General features: G+C 34.2%; 2 protein-coding genes across 2 annotated transcripts; both read right to left on the minus strand.

Moving 5' to 3' along the window:
- Positions 1–1593: 1593 nt before the first annotated feature.
- On the minus strand, positions 1594–5643 carry LOC110705048 (cytochrome c biogenesis protein CCS1, chloroplastic-like). The gene is made up of 8 exons (XM_021882872.1): positions 5113–5643; positions 4227–4446; positions 4026–4137; positions 3482–3754; positions 3003–3268; positions 2644–2800; positions 2477–2560; positions 1594–2133 (listed from the first exon to the last, which is right to left on the minus strand). The coding sequence occupies exons 1-8, from the start codon at positions 5504–5506 to the stop codon at positions 1978–1980; spliced, it is 1662 nt and encodes a 553-aa protein (XP_021738564.1). The 5' UTR covers positions 5507–5643; the 3' UTR covers positions 1594–1977.
- A 526-nt stretch (positions 5644–6169) lies between these two features.
- Positions 6170–18759, minus strand: LOC110705049 (phospholipase A-2-activating protein-like). Its single transcript, XM_021882873.1, has 22 exons — positions 18519–18759; positions 18034–18365; positions 17074–17177; positions 16492–16560; positions 16267–16327; positions 15885–16024; positions 14468–14657; positions 14117–14178; positions 13893–13981; positions 12415–12487; positions 12142–12201; positions 11837–11983; positions 11709–11747; positions 11513–11559; positions 10628–10714; positions 10095–10260; positions 9785–9862; positions 8849–8985; positions 8701–8774; positions 7963–8032; positions 7548–7613; positions 6170–6615 (listed from the first exon to the last, which is right to left on the minus strand). Exons 1-22 carry the CDS (start codon positions 18567–18569, stop codon positions 6481–6483), a joined length of 2277 nt encoding a protein of 758 aa, XP_021738565.1. The 5' UTR covers positions 18570–18759; the 3' UTR covers positions 6170–6480.
- Positions 18760–20519: the final 1760 nt, after the last annotated feature.

The following is a 20519-nucleotide window of genomic DNA, read 5'->3' on the forward strand; positions in this document are numbered from 1 at the left end:
ATATGTAATTTTGAATATCAACTTTTATTATTATTATTATTATTATTATTATTATCATTATTATTATTATTATTGACGGAACTTAACATAAATTATTGGGGAAAAACAAATTTTGGTATCAAATTGTGAAAAAACAAATGTTGAGCTTGTCTGTCAACTTTAGTTTTAAAGATAATTCTAGTAGCTTGTGGTTAATTGCTTGATTGTTTAATTATATTACTTATATATTAATTTTTTTTTAATTAAGTGACGGGTTTTTAACAATTTTTTTTAAAATATGTTAGTCTTGGACATTTGCGGGATGTAGGGTATGAAATGGAGATAGAGACGGAAATAAAGGTTAGAAATTTGTGTGTAAGATAAGGATAAAATAATGATTATGCCTTATCGATATAAATAGAGAATAAGATTAAGATAAATGACAAATTTACATATATAACTGTAGAGATTTTAACTTTATCCGTATTCCTATTCCCCATCTTAAGTTCTTATCTCCATATTAATATATATATATATATATATATATATATATATATATATATATATATATTTATTTATTTATTTATTTATTTTCTCCCTTATCCCTATCCTTACTAGTTACTAGAAATCAATATTATGTTTTTATTTGAGTCAACGCAATTTGTTATACATGTGAAGTAATTTTACTTTATAGTCTTAATACCATGATACTTTTTAAAAAGCCTTTATTTTATGCAAGGTATAAAAGGATCCGATGTACACAACCTTATTCATATATTAAAAAGGTTTTTTTTTTTTTATTTTTTTTTTTTTTTTTTTTTATTTTTTTACCCGTTGATAGGTGTTTATAAAATCAATGTAGTCTTCTTTGTGGTTTATATTTACTCATAGGAGAAAATTTAAAGCTCAGCTTATTGAAGTTTGAGTGGCAGATCATATTGTTAAAAATCGGCCATATTTTTACAAACAAGGTATAACATAACTAATGACTAAACACTGATGTCATATACGTAACATACAGCCCAGAAGGCCAGAATAAAGTAAAAGATTTTGAAGAAATATACCAAGAGACCATAGACAACCTTCAACAACATTATGGAGAATAGATACAGCAGCAAACTCATAGAAAAAACAGATTCTGGGCAACTGGACAACGTGTCGGACATACACCGATGTGACAAACTCGAGGGAAATATGAGACGAGACTGCCATTATTACTAGGCAGGTTGGCCGGTTCTTCATTCTCGAATGCTTCGTATTCTAGCAAAAAAATCTTTTACTCCCTAATGTCACTCAGACTTCAGGGAATTGGGTACTCATGTTAGTTAGACACAATTATGTGTTCCAAGTGTTAGTGGTGTCTTTTTAAGGAAAATTTCCTTGTTTTCAGTCCAAATTAGAGTGGCAATTCCTCCTCATGTCAGAGTGTCAAGGATCTGACACGAGTAATTGGAAGAGAGTCCGAGCAACATAGATCCTTCAGATGCATAGAATAGGGGTGAAAGGAAAGGCAAAAAACCAACTTAAAGAGTGGTGCTGGTAGACTGATGGATGATCAACAGGCTAACAGCAGGTCATTCAGATAAGAAAAATTACACCTCAATGACTATAACATTGTATAGTAAATAGTATTTCAACCCTCTTGTATATATTAGTTCGTTCAATTATACAACTAACTAGTATGCCCTTGACATGTAATACATTAACATATATTTGGGGAAAAAAGTAACCGAAAATCAAAACTTGAGAATTTGAGATTCTTTCATACTCAAGCTTCAGAGACCATAAAGAAACACTTCCAAAGAATGACTACAACTATACACAGAATTTATCAATGAGAGATTGAGAGCATATATTTTGATAATGTGTATTAATGTCAGATTGCAGAAGCACTCTTACTGGTATACTGTGAATCATGTGGAGATATGTTTTTTCTTTCCCCCTGAAATTTACCTCATGCACCTCTGAAGTTGACTGTTACTTCATTTGAAGTGCAAGCTATGCACTCAAGCTTTCAGATGGTTTGTTTATAGTTTTTTCCACTAGTTCTGGAACTCGATCAAGCAAGCGGTTCATTTCATCTGGGAACTCACCCTTTGCACGATTTGTCTTCCCCCCAACCACCACTGTTGTTCCGTCTTGTAAAGCCCATATCTAGAGAATAATTTGCAAGAAAGAAAATGTGAGCATGTATCAACAAAATTGAACTAAAAAAACAAACATGCCTAGAAGAATCAATAGTGTTCTTCAAGGGAGAAAAATTACGCCACTTAATTTCTCTGTCAAGATCAGTAATCCCTGTGCATTGTCTCGCTAATTAATGAAGTTATTACATTTTATATCAATCACCCCCTTAATACTAACAGCAGTAGATCTTTCATGGGGGTGCACAGGAATGCAAACATTGTAAAGTAGCGATAAAAAGGAATTAGTATATCCAAGTAGCAATTGCGTAACAAATCCTTGAAGGGTGATAATCAAGAGCTCAGAAAATCACCTGCGCGTGAGATAAATAGCTGATACATGTTGTGAGCATCAGAGCACCAAATCCAGCATATACAACAGGCACTCCAGGGTCAGTCTGAAAAGACAAGTGGATTAGCCAAGGGGAAGCTAAATGAGGTTATAAAAATTGACAAATCTGGAACATCTCCTAAAACTTACTTTTAGTTCAAGGCCTGTACTTCCTATGGCCTCTAGAATTTCAATTTTTATCCCATCAATGTCAATTGGAAGTTTCGAATTTGGTCGTCGAACACCCACAAATTTTCCATCTTGATCATACAAGACAATAGATTGTAGATCACGAGCAAGCATCGATCTGCAAAAACAAATAATATGAACCTTTTCCACAGATAAATGCAGGAATTTGGCAAGGGCTAGCATATTTATACCAGCAGAAAACAACATATTCCAGAAAAGATTATTTTTTGTAAGTTTGCAAGAAGTGCAAAAAAACACATAAATTGACCTAGTAAGAAATGATTTATAGAAATTTTACATAAATTTACTAAAGTACTCACATTCCCTTGACATTCTGAGAGTTATCATTCCCAACAGGCAGAAAAGTTCCATAAAGTCTTTTGTCACCATTCAACTTCAAAGGAGCCATTGCCAAATTAAAAGGACCTTCATCATCCTTGAGAATCTGCAAAGCAGAGAGGCCCCAATCCGTTTGATAGATTGTAATTCCTCCATACCTCAAAGGGTTATTCACGCTTATTGTTTTTCTCAACACCTCCTTCCCATTGAGGTCAAAAAGAGAGAGATCAGTGTAAAATTGTGATACCTGCATGAAAGCCAGAAATGTAGTATTATATTACCCCCAATAATCCAAATGATCACCAAACAAACATGGTAGAAAGTGTGTCAACATCACTAATGTAAAAGAGTTATCCAGAAAGCCAACGAGGCCTTGAGCATTGACAATCACGGTGAATGTGATAACAACAACTTTTTGTTGAAACAAAAGATTTAAGATGAGATCAAAAGGCTTACCAACCTCTCCGCTCTCATAATACTCCATTGAGAATCTATTAACATGGACCTCTGTATTGAAAGCTTCGGTAGGCTTTGAGAGGACTCCAAATGGACTGAGCACATCACCTACGACAAAGTTTAGTCCTTGAGGAACATCAACAGAACCTCTGAAGCTCCCTGTGGCACTAAGTGTTGCTCCGGCCATTATTAGTATCATAGCCAGGTGAACTCCAATTGGAGCAAACCGGCCAGCTAGACCCTTGAAAGCATACATATACGGTCCTGTTAAGAATACCTACAGAAACCACATTTACAAACCTTATAAGAAGAGGAGATTAACTGATCATAATCTTCCCTTTTTACCCCACTCATGGGATTAAGGCTTTGATTGATTGATTGAATCTTTCCTTGTTTTGATGGAAATTACAGAACATCCTCTTAGTACGACCACAATTACACATCTGACTGCAGATTGCGTAGTATAATTTTGCTCAAAAGTAAAAAATTTGTAGCTCATTTAATAAACATCTGATTCTAGATAAACCTGAAAAACTGCTATACTGTACCTCATATCCAGCCCCCATAAGAACAACACCCAAATCTTGAACTGATGCTCTACGCAGTTTTTCTGAAAATTCCTGCTTGCAAATGGCCTCAGATGACTTTAAGAAATTCCATCTGTCGGAAAACACATACATGTGACTATATTGTACCTAAGCTGCTTTGGAACAGCCAAAAAAACTCATAGTATGAAATTCATATTGGACCTTCGTGCGACCTTAACCAAGGGAATCTGTGTGGTGTAAGTACAGGCCATTAGAGATGCTGCCAACAGTCCTAATGTTCCAAGGAAAATTGGCGATGAGAACATGTGGTCAAACCCAAGTGTTAGAACCCACTTCCAAGTGAAAAATCCAAGTACAGGATGATCTTCTGGATATTTTTGAAAATAATAATCGGGAGCCTCGCTTTGATCAATGAAAGTACCTGCAGTATATATTCAAATACATTATAAAAATCTGAGGACGATCAAAAACAACTTGAAACAACAATAAAAACCAAGCACATCCATTCAACAATAATAAACCAACTCAACAATTAGTGACCAACACAACTCATTTTGCCAAATTGGTAATCAACAAGACCATAAGTAATAATAAGCTTCAATTTCCCATGAAATTTCTTTACATCTTATGTGATCCTTTTCTCAGACAAAGCTCTGGACTTGACTATACTTAATATGAAATCAACATATTTCCCCAATTTCATATAATTGGCTAAAACTTGAAACCCAGAACTGCTGTAGTTATATGACATAATTTACCCTAACTGAACAACATGCATAATCTTGCTAAGACAAAACTATATATCAACCAAGCAAAATTGCTAAATACCAAATCTCAACAACAAATTTAGACAAACAATGGATAAAACATATAGTAGCAACAAATTAGCAAACTAATGTTCAATTCAATAAACAACTAATTTCAAATCAACCCTACAATTCCACATTGAACTAAGCTTTAGAGAAAATTATAGTCCTTGGGATGGCATCTGGGTCAAAAATCAAATCCCGTCTAAATCATTGCACTTGTAACTTGCTACACACTCATAAATAAATAGACACAAAAAGAGAGAGAACATGAGCAATACCAATAGCCATAAGCCCAGCAATAGCAAACATTTCTCCAATAGCAAGTGATAAATTTGACAAAACACCCAAAACCCTTTGAGGGATTCTCTTCAACAACCTATTCACTGAAGAAGTCGGCTTTTTCGGCGGCAGCGGCGGAGGAGGAACTTCCCCACTACCATCACTATTCTCCTTCAAAGAAGGAGCTCCTTCAGAAATTACAATCTTCTGGGAAATGGGTTTATTGCTCTTATCTTGTGGTACATTGATTTTACAACAAACCCTGAAAGTCATAAATTTTCTGTCATTTTGCAAATTGGGGAAATGGGGTTGATTAAAATGGTGGAATTTGAAAGAATTATTGGGTCGATAAAGATGAATGGATTTGGTGAGAATTGAAGATGAAGATTTCATCTTTCTGAGTAGTATGAGAGTGTGTTTTCTCTTTAGTTTGTATAATTTTAACTGAAATTTGTGTTTTTGGATTAAAATAGAAGATGTGTTATAAACCGTTATCTACTTATCCTATCCACATTTTGTTTCCCGCAAAATTCTTTACACGTTTCTCTCTTCATTTTCTTCCAATTTTTCTTTTGTAGTTCAACTTCTAAAGTCTTGAGTAACATTTGCTTTTTATTTAGTTGCAAAATATTTATTTGTTCATTATTTATAAAATTTTATGATAAAATATATATTAAGAAAAAAATTATGTGAAATGTTGATGAATTCATCTTCATATAAATTTTAAAAAAACTTACTTTATATGAAAAGAGAGATTAAATTATTTACACTGGGAAAACAAATTTGTGACTGTAATATGCTAGAAGGTGAGTATGAATCTATGATAGTGTTTTTGATATAAAGATAACAAAGCTAAAATCATTTACAAGTATTTGAGCAGCCAAATTTGCAACAGTGGTATGCTACGAGGTGTGTACGATATTATTTTTAGAAAATTTTACGAAGGATGTGATTGAAATCTCACTGATAGAACCTAATCTAAGATTACAAATCATCATTTCCCTGCCGCGCTGGTGGAGGGGAGAGGGGAGGGTGGGGGGGTCAAAGAAGAAGATAGGATTTCAAAGGCTCTAGAGCATATATTAAACTTAATCAAAGAAAAAATTACTCTAAATGTGTTTTGGTAAGCAACACTGCAACAGGAAATCAACAGAAAGCGGGCTGTAGCAGTGGCTATATGAATGAAACATTATAACACCAAGGAAAAATAGAGGTTACAATGCTGCTACAACTGTACAAATCAAGAGATAACTATGTTTCATTTTCCATGTATTGTTTTAGCAGTATCCTCCAATTCCTCCCTAGACCTTCAACAAAAATCCAACATGATGTGTGTTGTTCATCTATTGAAATCTGGTCCGAAGATCTTAACTTTGCTTTGTTAGTGCTTCAATATCAGCCCCGACTTCAACGATCTTTGAATCCTTGGAAGACTTTGCAGCTTTTGCAATGCTCTCGACATCAAGATCCATTGCTATTCTTTTGACAGAACCATCAAGCATCTGTATCAAGTTGCAAAATTAATAGGTATACATTAATCTTCGTCTTTTTTGTTTTCTATTTAGGAGGAGAGATACATAAGAGTTTATGACAGTCCTCTCAAGACTACAACCTATGTGACTTACTATTAGATTCACAGCAAGAACTCATGTCATATCATCAACACTTGGACACTTTATTTGGGCCAAATATTTTCACAAAATAGCTGACCCAGACACTAAGAAAGTTACAAACATAACCGTATTAGACATGTGCCCAAGTACGAGCAACAAAGCAAACAACAATACTCTTAAGAAATACTCATCACAGCACATAAAAACTGGGATAATTTATTTATTTTTTCAACTGAGAAGTCAATAGAGACAATGTCCAAGAACAAGCCAGAAATATCGCAGTAATGATAGGTGGGATTTGTTAGTATTATTATTTAAACTATGAATAAGCCAATATAACTTCTAAGATAATAGACTCACAAAACACACTAACAAGAATCAGTCTACTAGAGTCTCAAGTTACAGAACAAATCTACTAGTCCAAACACAAAACATAGCACAGTCGATATATAAGTGAACTCTTGCAAAAGGGTCCACGAAATACAACGCATAATCGATATATAAGTGAACTCCATGCAAAAGGATCCAATATACAATGCTGCAATGCATAGTGATTGGATGAAAGCAGAAAAGTATTTGGTACTCCGTATTAAATAAGCAGACAAGATAGTTTGAAAACAAGTAACTCAAACGACCATATAAACATCCAAAGACTTGCACAGCAAAACTGTATGGCAATCACCCCTCCAGAAGCTCCACAAAGAGCTGCCGGTATAGTAAACAATTGCAAAAACAGCCTCTTTATACTTGAAAGTATCTCTTGACATTATCCAGTGGGCTGTGGCATTCTCAATTACAACAGATATAAGAAGACAACATACCAATGATCCAATAGCAACCAGTGCACGAAATTTTGAATCTAGATCAATACTCTCTGCTTCAGCAATCTGCAACCAGAGAATAAATCAAACTTTTACCCAGCAAATAAAAGTAGCACTTCTGCATTATTATACTTAAACAATTTGTAAGCTCAATCCATGAGCATCGCAAACACTCCTCAATTCTAAATTATCTTTTAAGTTTTCCAAACAGATTTAGTAATTGTTGGCCACTGTATACAATCAAAATTTATTAATATATTCCAACATTCTCAAACATAAAGGCAAATGATCCCATTGAACAGTTGAATCTGAGCAAGCATTATAATATTGCTATAGTTTTAATTGCATCAACACATAAGACAGAAACTTAATACAAAGGGCAGTTGAAAGGAACCAGAGGATTTTAGTATTTTACCTCAAGTGCAGCTGATAGTACTTGTAATTGCCCTTCTTCATCTCTCTTTTCAATCAACAGCACAGAAAAGCTAATACAATTACAATGGTCAGGCAACAAGATTTCATAGTATCAGTCCACAGAAAACCTCAAAAAACACTCTTCTAACATATATGTAAACACTGACTTCCAACTGTCTAAGAGCAACTACAATGGTTGGCTAATTCATATACTAGCTTGTTATGCCAAATCATCTTTTTAAGCTACAACAATTCTAGCTATTTGTTGCTCCAATGGTTAAGCTAGTTATAAATTAATTTATTTTTAAATTTAAAATATTTTTTATCTAAAAAATATCTATCAAGCTAATTAGCTCTACAAAGCTAATTTGCTTGCCAAAGCTAATCAGCAAGATGTGCAACAATGGTATAGCTATTAGTTTAAGAGTTTTAATATTTGCAAGCTCGTCCTTTTTTTCAACCATTGGAGTTGCTCTAATAGACCCAATTATCTAACACTTGCACCGCCTATAAATGGAACGGGAAGCTGAAATTAATGCTAGTAAATCCACAACATAAAACATATTAAATGAAAATGGGAACAGAAATGAACAGGATATTCTTATCCATTCAAGGATGCTTATAGTAATATCTATGTTAAAATACTTGGAGATAGCACGTCAACAAAGTGCGAACACACACACATACACACACAGGTGGAAGAATAGAAGATAAAAAAAAAAACATGAAGAGCACTTACTTGAGAATTAACGTGGAATAAGCAAATTGTACATTCTTATTAGATGTGTAACAAGCAGAAAATGCATCAAGTATCTGCAACAATAGAAAAATGTTATCTAAAAACTGTCACAGTCAAAAGAGCCCTTTAGTAAATGACAGGGACAAACCTCACTACGATGATATTGAAGCCACTGGTGGAAAGAAGTATTCTTAAATAGATTATTTAATGCACGAAGACCAGTCAAAACGTTGGCCGGGATCACTGGACTCATTGTAACTTTCTTGATCAACTCTATTAGTGCGTCTGGACAAATAAATAGATAACTGTAAGCATTCACTTACACTTTTTTTTTCACAACAAACTCACTTCCAATGGAGAGGAAGATAAAAGAAAGTTCTGAAGAGTAAAGTGTGCCAACACCAAAAAGTTACATGTTCGGCCTAGCCAAGGTAAGGGAAAAGTTGGAACAAAAAGATCAATTAACGTTTCATACATCACTGGATACATATGAACTAGGTTGCGCCTGCTGCATAAATTTTTGAACTACCGAGGAAAAAAAAAGACACAACTCAAACCATTTATATCCTTTTTCCAAAAAGCGTACAGATTAGATCAATTGATTCTGAAACCAAACAAAACTCAATATACACTACACTTCAGACTTCAGAGCATATTATCTTGCTGTGGAAAAAATAGGGTATGCACAATCCATTTCTTATAAACTTGCTGGATTTGTGCTTAAAGTCATTTCACAAATTCACAAGGATATCACTCCTTGGTGTCCTCTTGACTCATGTCAATGGTATACAATACAGGCTTATCAAAGAATAATAATAACTCCAAACAAAAGCAATAGAAGCAAGAAGTTCACCAAGCATAGCTTGGTCTAGTGGTAAGGTTTGCATCTCACAACCATGACGTTGTGGGATCAAATCCCACTAAAGGCACTTTGGGGTGGGGATTCCCTTACCCATCACCCCCCCCCACTTCCAAAGTGCCTAGCCCGCTAACACGGGCTGGGAGGACCTGTGAGAGGTTCTGGCCCGCCAGGGTCTTTCTCCTTACCAACCAAAAAAAAAAAGAAGCAAGAAGTTCTAAGTACCGTTTCCACCATTTATGAGCTTCAGCAATTTAGAAGCTCCATCAGGGTGCAAAATCATCATTCGCAGGATGTCAATAACTGCAAATAAAAGACACATGAATGAGATGAAGACAAAGCTCCCACAACATTCTCACATTTTCTAACATGTATTTCACAGATTCTGAAATAATGACAACATATCAAATACAACAACAAAACTAATGCTCATTGACTGAAAGATAATAAAGAAACACTCCAGAATATCGTTATGCAGCACAATTGCACAAATATAGTGATTAAATAAGATGAATTGAACTTTCAGCAAGCAAACCTGGAAACACCATGGATACTGGCCATGAGTTCAGTAATTTCAACAGCAGGTCAATGTCTACATCTGCAAAATTGCTACTGTGATAATGTGATGTATCTTTCAAGATCTTTACAACAGCACCAATTCTAGACATTTCCACTTCTGTAAGTGAGAGCTGCTTCTGGCCCTTCGAATTTAGTAACAGAGAAATCATTCAGCATATTTATCAAGAAGCCATATTCAAAGCATGTAAGCAAATGGAACCAAAACGAGTCACAACAATGCTAAAGGTTATCACAGATTACCAATTGACTACACATAAACATTACACCCACTATGTAAATTGAAACATAATCTTTACCATTAAAAGGTATAAAATGTCAACTACAGCAAGTTTTGAAAAGTACAAACTCATTCAAACATCAACAGATTTTAAATTAATTTCTACATTCTGTGTGTGTGTGTGTGTGTGTGTGAGTGTGAGTGTGTGTGTGTGGATGGGTGGGGGAACCATTTGGTACACGAATTAGTAGAGGGATTAGCAAAGCACATACCTGGTCAGAGAGAAGAGTATTGTTAAACTCAGACATCTTTTTCAAAATCCCGTCAAATTGGGCCACGTCAAAGATGAGGACACCTTTCTGCAAAATGGACAACCTAGAATATTAATGATCTGTTAAAGGTTCAAAGCCTAGGGGTTCAGGAACCCTCAAATTTTAAAAGCTGATTCTCAAATTATTACAAAGGCATGCATTTTTCACCAACAATAGAAACAAAAGAAGAAATCTTAAAAGGCTTGTCAATCTACATATTATTCAGCAATTTAGTAGTATAAACGCAAAGTTAGATTATGTCTAATAAATAAATAAAAAATAATAATTAAAAAAAAATAAAAAATAATTAAAAAAAAAAACCTTTTTAGATTTAAATAGCTTCATATTCAAGGATCACTAAAGGATTACTCCAGTTTATTCTGAAATTAAACTGATAAATCCCAGGAAAACAATCTATGATACAGCATACTTTCTAATCGCCAACACAAGATAAGAAAGTCATTTCCCATTGTAACTTTGTAAGGCTCTTCAAGAACAACTACAACATGAACATATCCAGATAATAGTTACACTTTAAGGACATTATAATTAACGTAAAAGTTCATGATAAAGCTTCAGTCCAGATCTTCAAACTTCTGAAAATCAAAGCAAGGCCAATAAAACAAATTATATCTACTGATTTAATGAAACATCTACACATTCTGTTCCTCAATTGTGGCATGATTAATCAATAAATGTAAGGAAAGGGTGAAATAGTCATAATTTACATTATATAACACCCTGTCCTTGGAAAAAAAAAAATATATCTTGAATTAGATTGATAAATTAAATAAATAAAATACAGAGTAATAATAATAAATGTTAAAGAGAACAGTATAAGCGTACCTTGGGTATATGCTTGAAATTGTTAAAAGTAGGTTTATTAGAAATAGCTGTTGATTAAAAGCAAGGTTTACGTCAGGGAACATAGAAACTCATTATATAGGACCTTAAGCTCAAGCACCACCTAAAACTTGTCATGTGATCAACTATAAAACAGCATATAAATATTATATAAACTGAATTTTTCAGAAGCACATACCATGGTTGGCAGAAGTACCCCCAGGTACATAGGCATTGGCTGAAATGCAACAAAATAAACATATAATGTGAATTAATATCAAGGAAAAAAAAGGATCGCGGATCAAAAGAAAAATATATTCAACTTACATCCGGTGTAAGGATCACGGAATGATGAATCAAAAGAAAATGTCTTCTGACCAGTATTCTCTAAAATGAAATCTACAACTTGCTGACGATAAGAAAGTGGAAGATTCTCCTTAAGAAGCCACTTATCAGCAGTGTCATATGGATTATCTAGAAGAAAAAAAGATCAAGGTCAATGAAATAAATTCACTGTGAAGAAGAGATTCACAGAATTGAAATGCAAAATTTGACAAAGAATCAAAACATGTTGCCTGCATATGCTTCCAACAAGATACTAACGGCACATTATCCAGCAATTACAAAGGTACCTGATCGATTATAAGGCAGCTTACGAATAGGCTCCCCATCTCCAATATCAACATCAAACACTAGACACAAACAAAATAAGGAGAAGGTGAAAACAAATGCAAAGTAGAAAACAAGCAGCATATGAAGTTGAACTACTCAATTCACCAACGTTAGTCATTGGGGACAATTAAAAAAAAAAGGACAATAAATCTTTGATAATATCCAAGCAACAGGTGACAATTGGTCCACCACTCCACATAGTTGCAAAATGCTTAGTGCCATAAGTTACTCACCGTGATCATACTCCTTTCCATCAAGTACAGGACGCTTAAGGCCTTCCCCAGGTCCATCAACAACCTCACCAATCTGAGGAAATATTCTACACGTGTTAGCAACAAGAATAATGGACAAAAAGTGATATCACAAACTCGGGCAACTATGTACTTCCTCCATTTCATATTATCGCAGCATAGAGGGAGGCACGAGATTTTAGGAGGCCATGTGATGGAAAAAAAATAGGGGGGGGGGGGGGGGCCTCGTGTGATGAGGATACAGACAGAGAGAACCTATTAGCAAATAAAGTAGTGTTTCAATCAATTTGATGCTGCACTTAAAGAAAGATGTAGCAAAATAATATATGAAGCAAAGGAAGTACAAGTTCATCAAGGGAAATGATATACCACAATAGTACTGCTGATAATATGTGATATCCAACAGACCAACAGGTTAAGTACTTACAAACCACACAGGATACTCAATAACATAATGACACTGTGTAATGAATTGGCTTTCTGGGATTATATTTTTGATTTAATAATGCAAGTAAATAAAGATTAAAGCTTGGATTTTGATTGATAATGGTTGAATGGTTACATAAGATAGGATAATAGCTTAAGGCTATCAATCTTCAAAAGTGAGTTTAGCTCAGAACTCTCCAAGGAGTGACTTGAGGTCAAAACTCTCAACAAGTTTCATCCAATTTTTGCCTAATCTCTTTCTTTCCCCTTACCTCTCTATTTATACTAAGGGCTATTAACCCTACTAAACTAATATTACTAGAATGCCCATACTACCCCTCTAGATTAGTCTATTACACACTGGCTGCAAAATCTACCCCCATCAAATACAAAGGCTAAAATGCCAAACCCTAATCATAAACCAGATTTTCACAATACATAGTTGAACAACATAGTAAGAATGATTATTCACATCGGTAAATATCAAAAGAAGCACCTGACTAGAACACCCTGAACTTCTATGACATTAGCACCTAATTAGACAGCCCACAAGACATGTACAACACTAATAGTCCAGTACCACCGACAGGCCACACAGAAGTCACAAAACCAACAGACTAATACTCTTATACTAACGACAGGAAGGATACGATTATAGTTTACAGTCTGTTCAACAACAATGCGGGATATTCCAAAAATATAAAATTCAAAAAAAATTATACATTAGTGCTTAGATATTGAGCTTTAAGATTAACTGCCAGCCTAGCATGGCTAGTAATTACCATAAACTCTTTAAATGAAAGCTGACAAGCAAATTTTGATTTTAAAAACTCACAGAGGATCCAGATGAAAACCTTAAGGCATAAAATGTTCCAAACTAGCACCCAACCCCCAAGACCCCAAAGTACATCAAATCTAAACATTCTATGACTTGGCATACGGGAAATCAGAACTCAGAGCTCATTGGTTATAACCAGACCTAATGCGGGATAAAGACAGAAAGAAGGGTGTCAAAGGACACAAAGGTTACATACTTTATCCCACTTGTACTCTTTCATATTCCAAGAATATGCTACACCATTGTCTCCTTCCCTTACAACTTTTGTTTGTCCATCACTCGTACCTGGAACATAAATGTGGTTCAGATATCAAATCAGGGAAAGAAAACTGAGGAAAAAAACTGCAAAATGGGAAAATGATGCAGATCAATTTAGAAGAAAATAATTAGGATTGCAACCAATAACTACTTTCATCGAACCTGGAACTTGTAATGAATCCAATCCAGGCAACTCCTCCAATTTCAAGCCCCCAACTCTCTTTCTGACACAAACAAAAAGCAAATAGCATTAGCCATGACTGCAAGATGATCTTTTGTAAGTCATATAAAAGATATCAACCTACCATTTCACAATAACAAACCAGTCACTACATTTTCAAATGATACCTATAAAAATGTGCTTAATGCTGTCCGTTTCATGTACACAGACCTGTTTTCAGGATTTTTACAGAATATCTCATTCATAGGAATCATATATGTAAGACAGCACTACGCAAGCTATAGCAATGTCCAGGAATTAAAAGATATTTGAATATATGGGTGCATAATTACCTACTGATCTTGTAAGCAGAAAGTTGTTCAGAATATGATTGAATCTCTATAGGGTTTGCTGCTCTATCTGCATGCGTTGTCCAAATGCGCACTACTCCGTCTGAACATGCTGTAACAATGTCCCCATTTTCCAAGAATTTGACATCCCAAACACATCCAGGGTGCTCAATTACTTGAACACATACACCGTCTGCAAAAAGAATTTTCTTCATGACCAAGAAGCATAGATATGTGTGAAATATGTTTTGAGAATGTAGAAAATGCTGGTTGAGCAGGCAAGGCATCAGCGAAGCAAATATTCTCAGTGCATTAAAAAATCAGAAATGGATCAATCCGGAATTATAATGACAAGAAGAAACATTTAGTGCAACCTCAAATCTCACCATCAAACATAAACTGATGTCCTGTTGAAACAACAACCTAACAATAGTCAATGCATTCCTACAAAAAATAATCCAAATACAATTGCTACAACAAGGATCCTTACATCAGAAGAACTAAAACAATTGATCAAGCTAGACTAGGAATTCCACCAATTGCGAGCTCAGAAATTTTGAAAACAATTTAATACATAAGGTATGAGATAAGGATGTGCTTTATACATTCCACACTGGATCTGGGTAAAAGGGAGTTCCAATGTTCCACACCAAAACTTTATCCCTCAATCGCAAATTAAGTATGTGGTACCTACGCTCCTACACTACCAGTCTACTGGCTAATTGGTCAGCACTCCAACCTCTATGAGGCTCTACCCCAATCAGAAACAAAGTACCAAAACTATGTCCAAAGAACAAGTTTGTAACCAACCACACAGAAGATGATACCAAACTAAGATCTCAAAATTGGAATGAATAAGAAAGACTTAAATCATTTCCAATCTAGTTCACTTATATGTCCAAAGTACAAGTTTGTGACCAAACACACTAATGTGAATGCTGCTTGCACATTTAAACAATAAAAATACTCCCACAGGCCACCACGCCACAAAAATGCCCATCTTTTCTTATTGTGATAATCCTATTATAATTGCTTAGTTAGTAAAAGTAACTCAAAGAGACTACTCTTATACTTGTCTTTTCAACTTCCTATACTACGAATAGTTTTTTCCACTAGAAGAATTGATATGCCTCAAGACTCAATCTAAACTACACAATTCAAGTGGGGTTATTTTGCATCAATAAGAGACAAGTCTAATGTTTATAAAGTTAATTAATAACAACTCAAGCAGGATGCATTAACTGGGATAGATGGATTAGATAAATAACAAACACATATTTGATCAACTACATTCAATATTTCCTTAAAATTTGAAAGACGACTTAAAATCTCTAAAGGCCACATAAAAGAGCAAGGGAAAGTATGAAGTGAATTACAGTGACTTGGTGAATCTACATTAATAAAGGAAGTAGTTGACAACCTTTCCATATCCTGGCTGTGTTGTCTTCACTACCACTAAGAACAAGACCTGAGACATGTGAATCAACAGAATATACAATTGATTGGTGACCAACCATCTCCAACAGAACTTGACCCGTCAGTGCCCAGAGTCGCACAGAACTGAAAAATTAAACCCACCATTAGATGAGATAAGGAATCACCCAACCAGCACATGCCTGATTGGTAGAGTTATGAAAGCAGTGGGAAAAGGAGTTAAATGCCTGTTATAGAGTAAAAGACCAAATCTGATGAACATTCATGTGTCAGTAATAAAACTTCAGGACAAAACAGAAACTTATTGTCTGTGGCAGGTGAGAGAAAATGAGCACAAGAAAGAGGAACAAGCATAGAGAGTTTCTTACCCGTCATGCGAAGCAGAAAGTACTCCTATATCAGACATCACAGCCAGACCTCTTACAGTATCTATAAAATTTATGTTAGGCATTAGAACATGAAGAATAAAGCTGAGAAGTAAAAATCTTTGTTTTCTAAAGCCCTGTTGTTCTGAGTTAAATTGAAAATAAGTCCAAAAGAACAGGGCCTAAGAATCAAGCCAGAATGTTTCTTGTAACAACTAAGCCACGAACCAGTATGTCCAACAAACGTGTGTACACATGTTTTGCCTTTCCAGAGTTTAAGGGTTGTGTCACTGGATCCTGGAATTCATAGAAAATGAAAGTTAAGAGTGTTAGACAAATGTTCATGCCATTGGCCCATTTGCATCAATATATTTAAGGAAAAATCTGTTGCTGATCAGCAAAATGACAAATGTATTCAGATATAAGCCAATAGTGAGTTGAAAACTTAGAAATCTATTCATTTAGGCAAAGGAGCACACACACACACACGATATTAATACTAATATTGGTGTAAACTTCTATTTTGGGTGTATAATCAGTAACTTTTTTATTGCGAAATTGGAATTTCATATACTAGATATACTTCATATATGTTAAAAGACTTTAAACCAAAAAGTACAATGCATTCTACAGTTTAAGGAACAGCAAGGTTGGTGTGGCAACTGCAATATGACTATTCTTTCAATCAGTAGTTATAGCTTCCCCAAAAAAAATATTATAACTCGAGCTTTTGCTTAGTGAGAAATCACATGCACTGCACATAAGTAAAAGGGAAATTACCCATCCTTTTAATACAATGAAAACACATACCTGTGGCAAGCTCGCCTGAGGGTAGCTTTACAACAGCTTGTACAGGAGCATTATGAGCCTCCCAGGACTCCACAGCCTTCCCATTTCTCCATCTTTTCAAAGTGCTAAGAAAATGTGGCAAAATAAACAACATAAATATGCAATTTGCAATGTCAAACAGTCACCAAGCATAATTCATTTATTTACTTATTTATTGGCAGGCTTCACAAATGACAAGACTGTTAAATTACTAATTACTGAGTTGAATTATAAAACCTCATTGTCTCATATTTCTCTCCTTTCAAGTGACAATATTCAATAGCTCCCAGAAAAACCGATAACTTGGTTACAAAAACAATATGACAATGGATCTCTTAAATTTCTCTAAAGGTAAACAGTCAAAACACTACCCATATGCCTATCAAACTACATCTTAGTATACACAACTGTATGACAGTGTACCTCGCTTCTTTATCAGCATGTTGTAAATCCTATCCAGATAAATAGTTCTACATTTCCATAAGTACCGATATTCATAAGCTAGTGCAAGTCATAAAACAAACCCACAACAAAGAGAAATATTGGTATATGACATATATCAATCCCTAACAAGAACTTAATCAAATATTTTCGTAACCCCAAAATAACGGGCAGCATATGATATTCGTAGTCAACCTTACAAGATTTGACTTTGATTGATTGTACATTACTACCTACAACTCTACAAGTATAATTCATACTAAAAATACAGTCTTCCTATGGAACTATATATTATTTGAAAGAGTCCACAGAGCCAGGCCTTATCATTTTGAGAAGAAACATTACTCTTCTTGTTCACTGCCCACTTAATCACTAGCTACAACAATCTAATTTCTAACTGCATTACAGGATTCTACCAATCATAATTCATAACTGCCTTCATATTCATAACAATCATCACAACATTCAAATAATAAAAGAAGCAAAGAGTGATAGATATACCAATCAACCGAAGAGGTGACAATATCGCGATCATCCAGAGCAATCCCGGTAACCTGCATTTCATGACCCCTCAAGACATGGACCCTCTCTCCACTCTTCAAGTCCCACACCATCCCCAAAGTATCCATCCCACCGGAAACAATCCCACCTCCCGGAAACTCATCATTCGGCGAAATCCAAGCAAGTGGACCTACAAAACTAGTGTGTCCCACCATAACCTTCGGCGATTCAAGCACTCGATTGGTTGCCGGATCAAGCGGCCAAAACCTCACCGTTTTATCCCTAGAAGACGTCGCAATTCCAACATTCTCACAAACGCAAATTCTCCTAACCTAGAATTTCATGCATCGCAATCAAATTAAAATCCCGCAATAATTAGGGTTTTGTGTTCGATCAATTCAATTCCAATTCATCATGAAATATGAAAAAATTATCAAAAATATATAAAAACAATCGTAATTGAAAGGAGAATAGGATGAACTTACGTCGTCTTCGTGTCCTCGAAGTTCAATGCTGAGATTGTAATCCATCTCCATGAAAATTGAGCTTTTTTTGACTGGAAATTGAACTGATACTAGTAGACTGAATTGAAAGAGGTTTTAAAGCTTGATTATTTTTGGAAATGATGAGTTAATTTATGTGGGAAGTTGTTAGGAGACTTGAGGAGGGAGAAAAGAAGAAAATATTTTGAGATATGAATATGGGCCTATGTGTATCAAAGTGATGTACATATTGGTTTTAAGAGAGATCCTAGCCCATTAAAGTTATCCGATACAATGATCATCGGTAGGGTTGTCAAAAACTGACACAAACTAAATAGCCGGTCGAAATCGAATGAATCATGACTTCATATTTGAGGAATTTGGTTCTCGAATCCTTAACCAACCCAAAGATATTTTGAGACCCAATATGAATTCAGTATTTGTGAAATAGATGAAACTCACATCCAATCGCAAACAACTCGAAATCCAATTTGACCCACGAACAAATGTGACTGACTCGACTACAGCTTTTCCAAGATTTGATTCGACCCAACTTGATATTACTCAAGATTCAATTCAACTTGGTTTGATAAGACCTGATTCGATTCAACCTACATTGTTCTATACCCGACCCTAAACTTGAATTCATCAATTAAATATCCAAGTTTAACTTGAGAACCCAACACAATTTATCTCAAATTCAATTTAATTCAACCTAATAAACCTAACGGAACTTATCAATTAACCTATACTAAAAGCGAACCTAAAGTGACACTTGTCACGATGTTATAAAACATTTCCCGCCTTTTTATCTTTCCTTTTTTTTTTTGCCAAATTTTAATGACTTCCATTTTGTAACCTACCATAATACTTATTTCCATTTTGACAACACATTTAATCCAATCATACTCAATTTAACTTTTTTTTTTTTCAACATATATTTTATATGCTATAAATCTTTTAGTTACAAATATACTAACATAGTTTAAAATTAAGGTATTGACATATATCATCATCCAAGATTATCATAATACTATTATAATTTTTTTTCCTCCGACTTAAAATTTATTTTAATAAAAAATAGGAATAATAATTTTGGTGGAATACTTTGTATAAATCTTACAAATCTACATAACGTTTATAAGAACGACTGAACAAAATCATTTTATTATATTATGCTCCTCCGTTTTTTTTATAAGTTACTAGGTTAAATCCCGTGCCATGCACGGTCATAATTAAACTTTACAACAAAATTTATAAAGAATGGTGTTAATTCAACAAATTTATCCAAAAAAAAATATTTGTAACAAAATAATAGTCTCTAATTAAAGATATTGATGTTCAAAGTTGTGTCTCAACAAATGTGCAAACCCAACCATAACTTATAAAAAAACGGAGGAGTATAATATAATAAAATAATTTTGTTTTATACACGTTATGTATATTTGTAAGATTTATTCAAATTATCCTACCAAAATTATTATTCCTATTTTTAATTAAAGTAAATTTTAAGTCGGAAGAAAAAATATTATAATAATATGGACTTTTTATGAAAAACTACCTTATATACATATTTTTTTGTGAAAAACTACCTTATAAAAAAAATGTTGTAAGAAACTACCTTATAAAAGCTAAATATTGTAAGTTGCTACCATGTACATAATTTAACAATGAAAGAGAAGGGGAATTAGGGGTTATAAGGAAGCTATGAAGAAATTAGGTGGAAAAGGAGAAAAATTGATTCAAAATAAGTCATTAAATGACTCTTATTTAATGCAATCATTCGACAAAAAGGTAGCTTTTTACAAATGAATTGTTTTATAAGGTAGTTTCTTACAACATCTATTGTTTAAAAGGTAGTTTCTTACAACATTTTTTAAATAAGGTAGTTTTTCACAAAATATAATTTGTATAAGGTAGTTTTTCACAAAAAGTCCTAATAATATTATGATAATCTTGGATGATAATATATGTCAATACCTTAATTTTAAACTGTATTAGTAT

Source organism: Chenopodium quinoa, unplaced genomic scaffold (assembly GCF_001683475.1).
Source record: "Chenopodium quinoa cultivar QQ74 unplaced genomic scaffold, ASM168347v1, whole genome shotgun sequence".
NCBI lineage: Eukaryota > Viridiplantae > Streptophyta > Magnoliopsida > Caryophyllales > Amaranthaceae > Chenopodium > Chenopodium quinoa.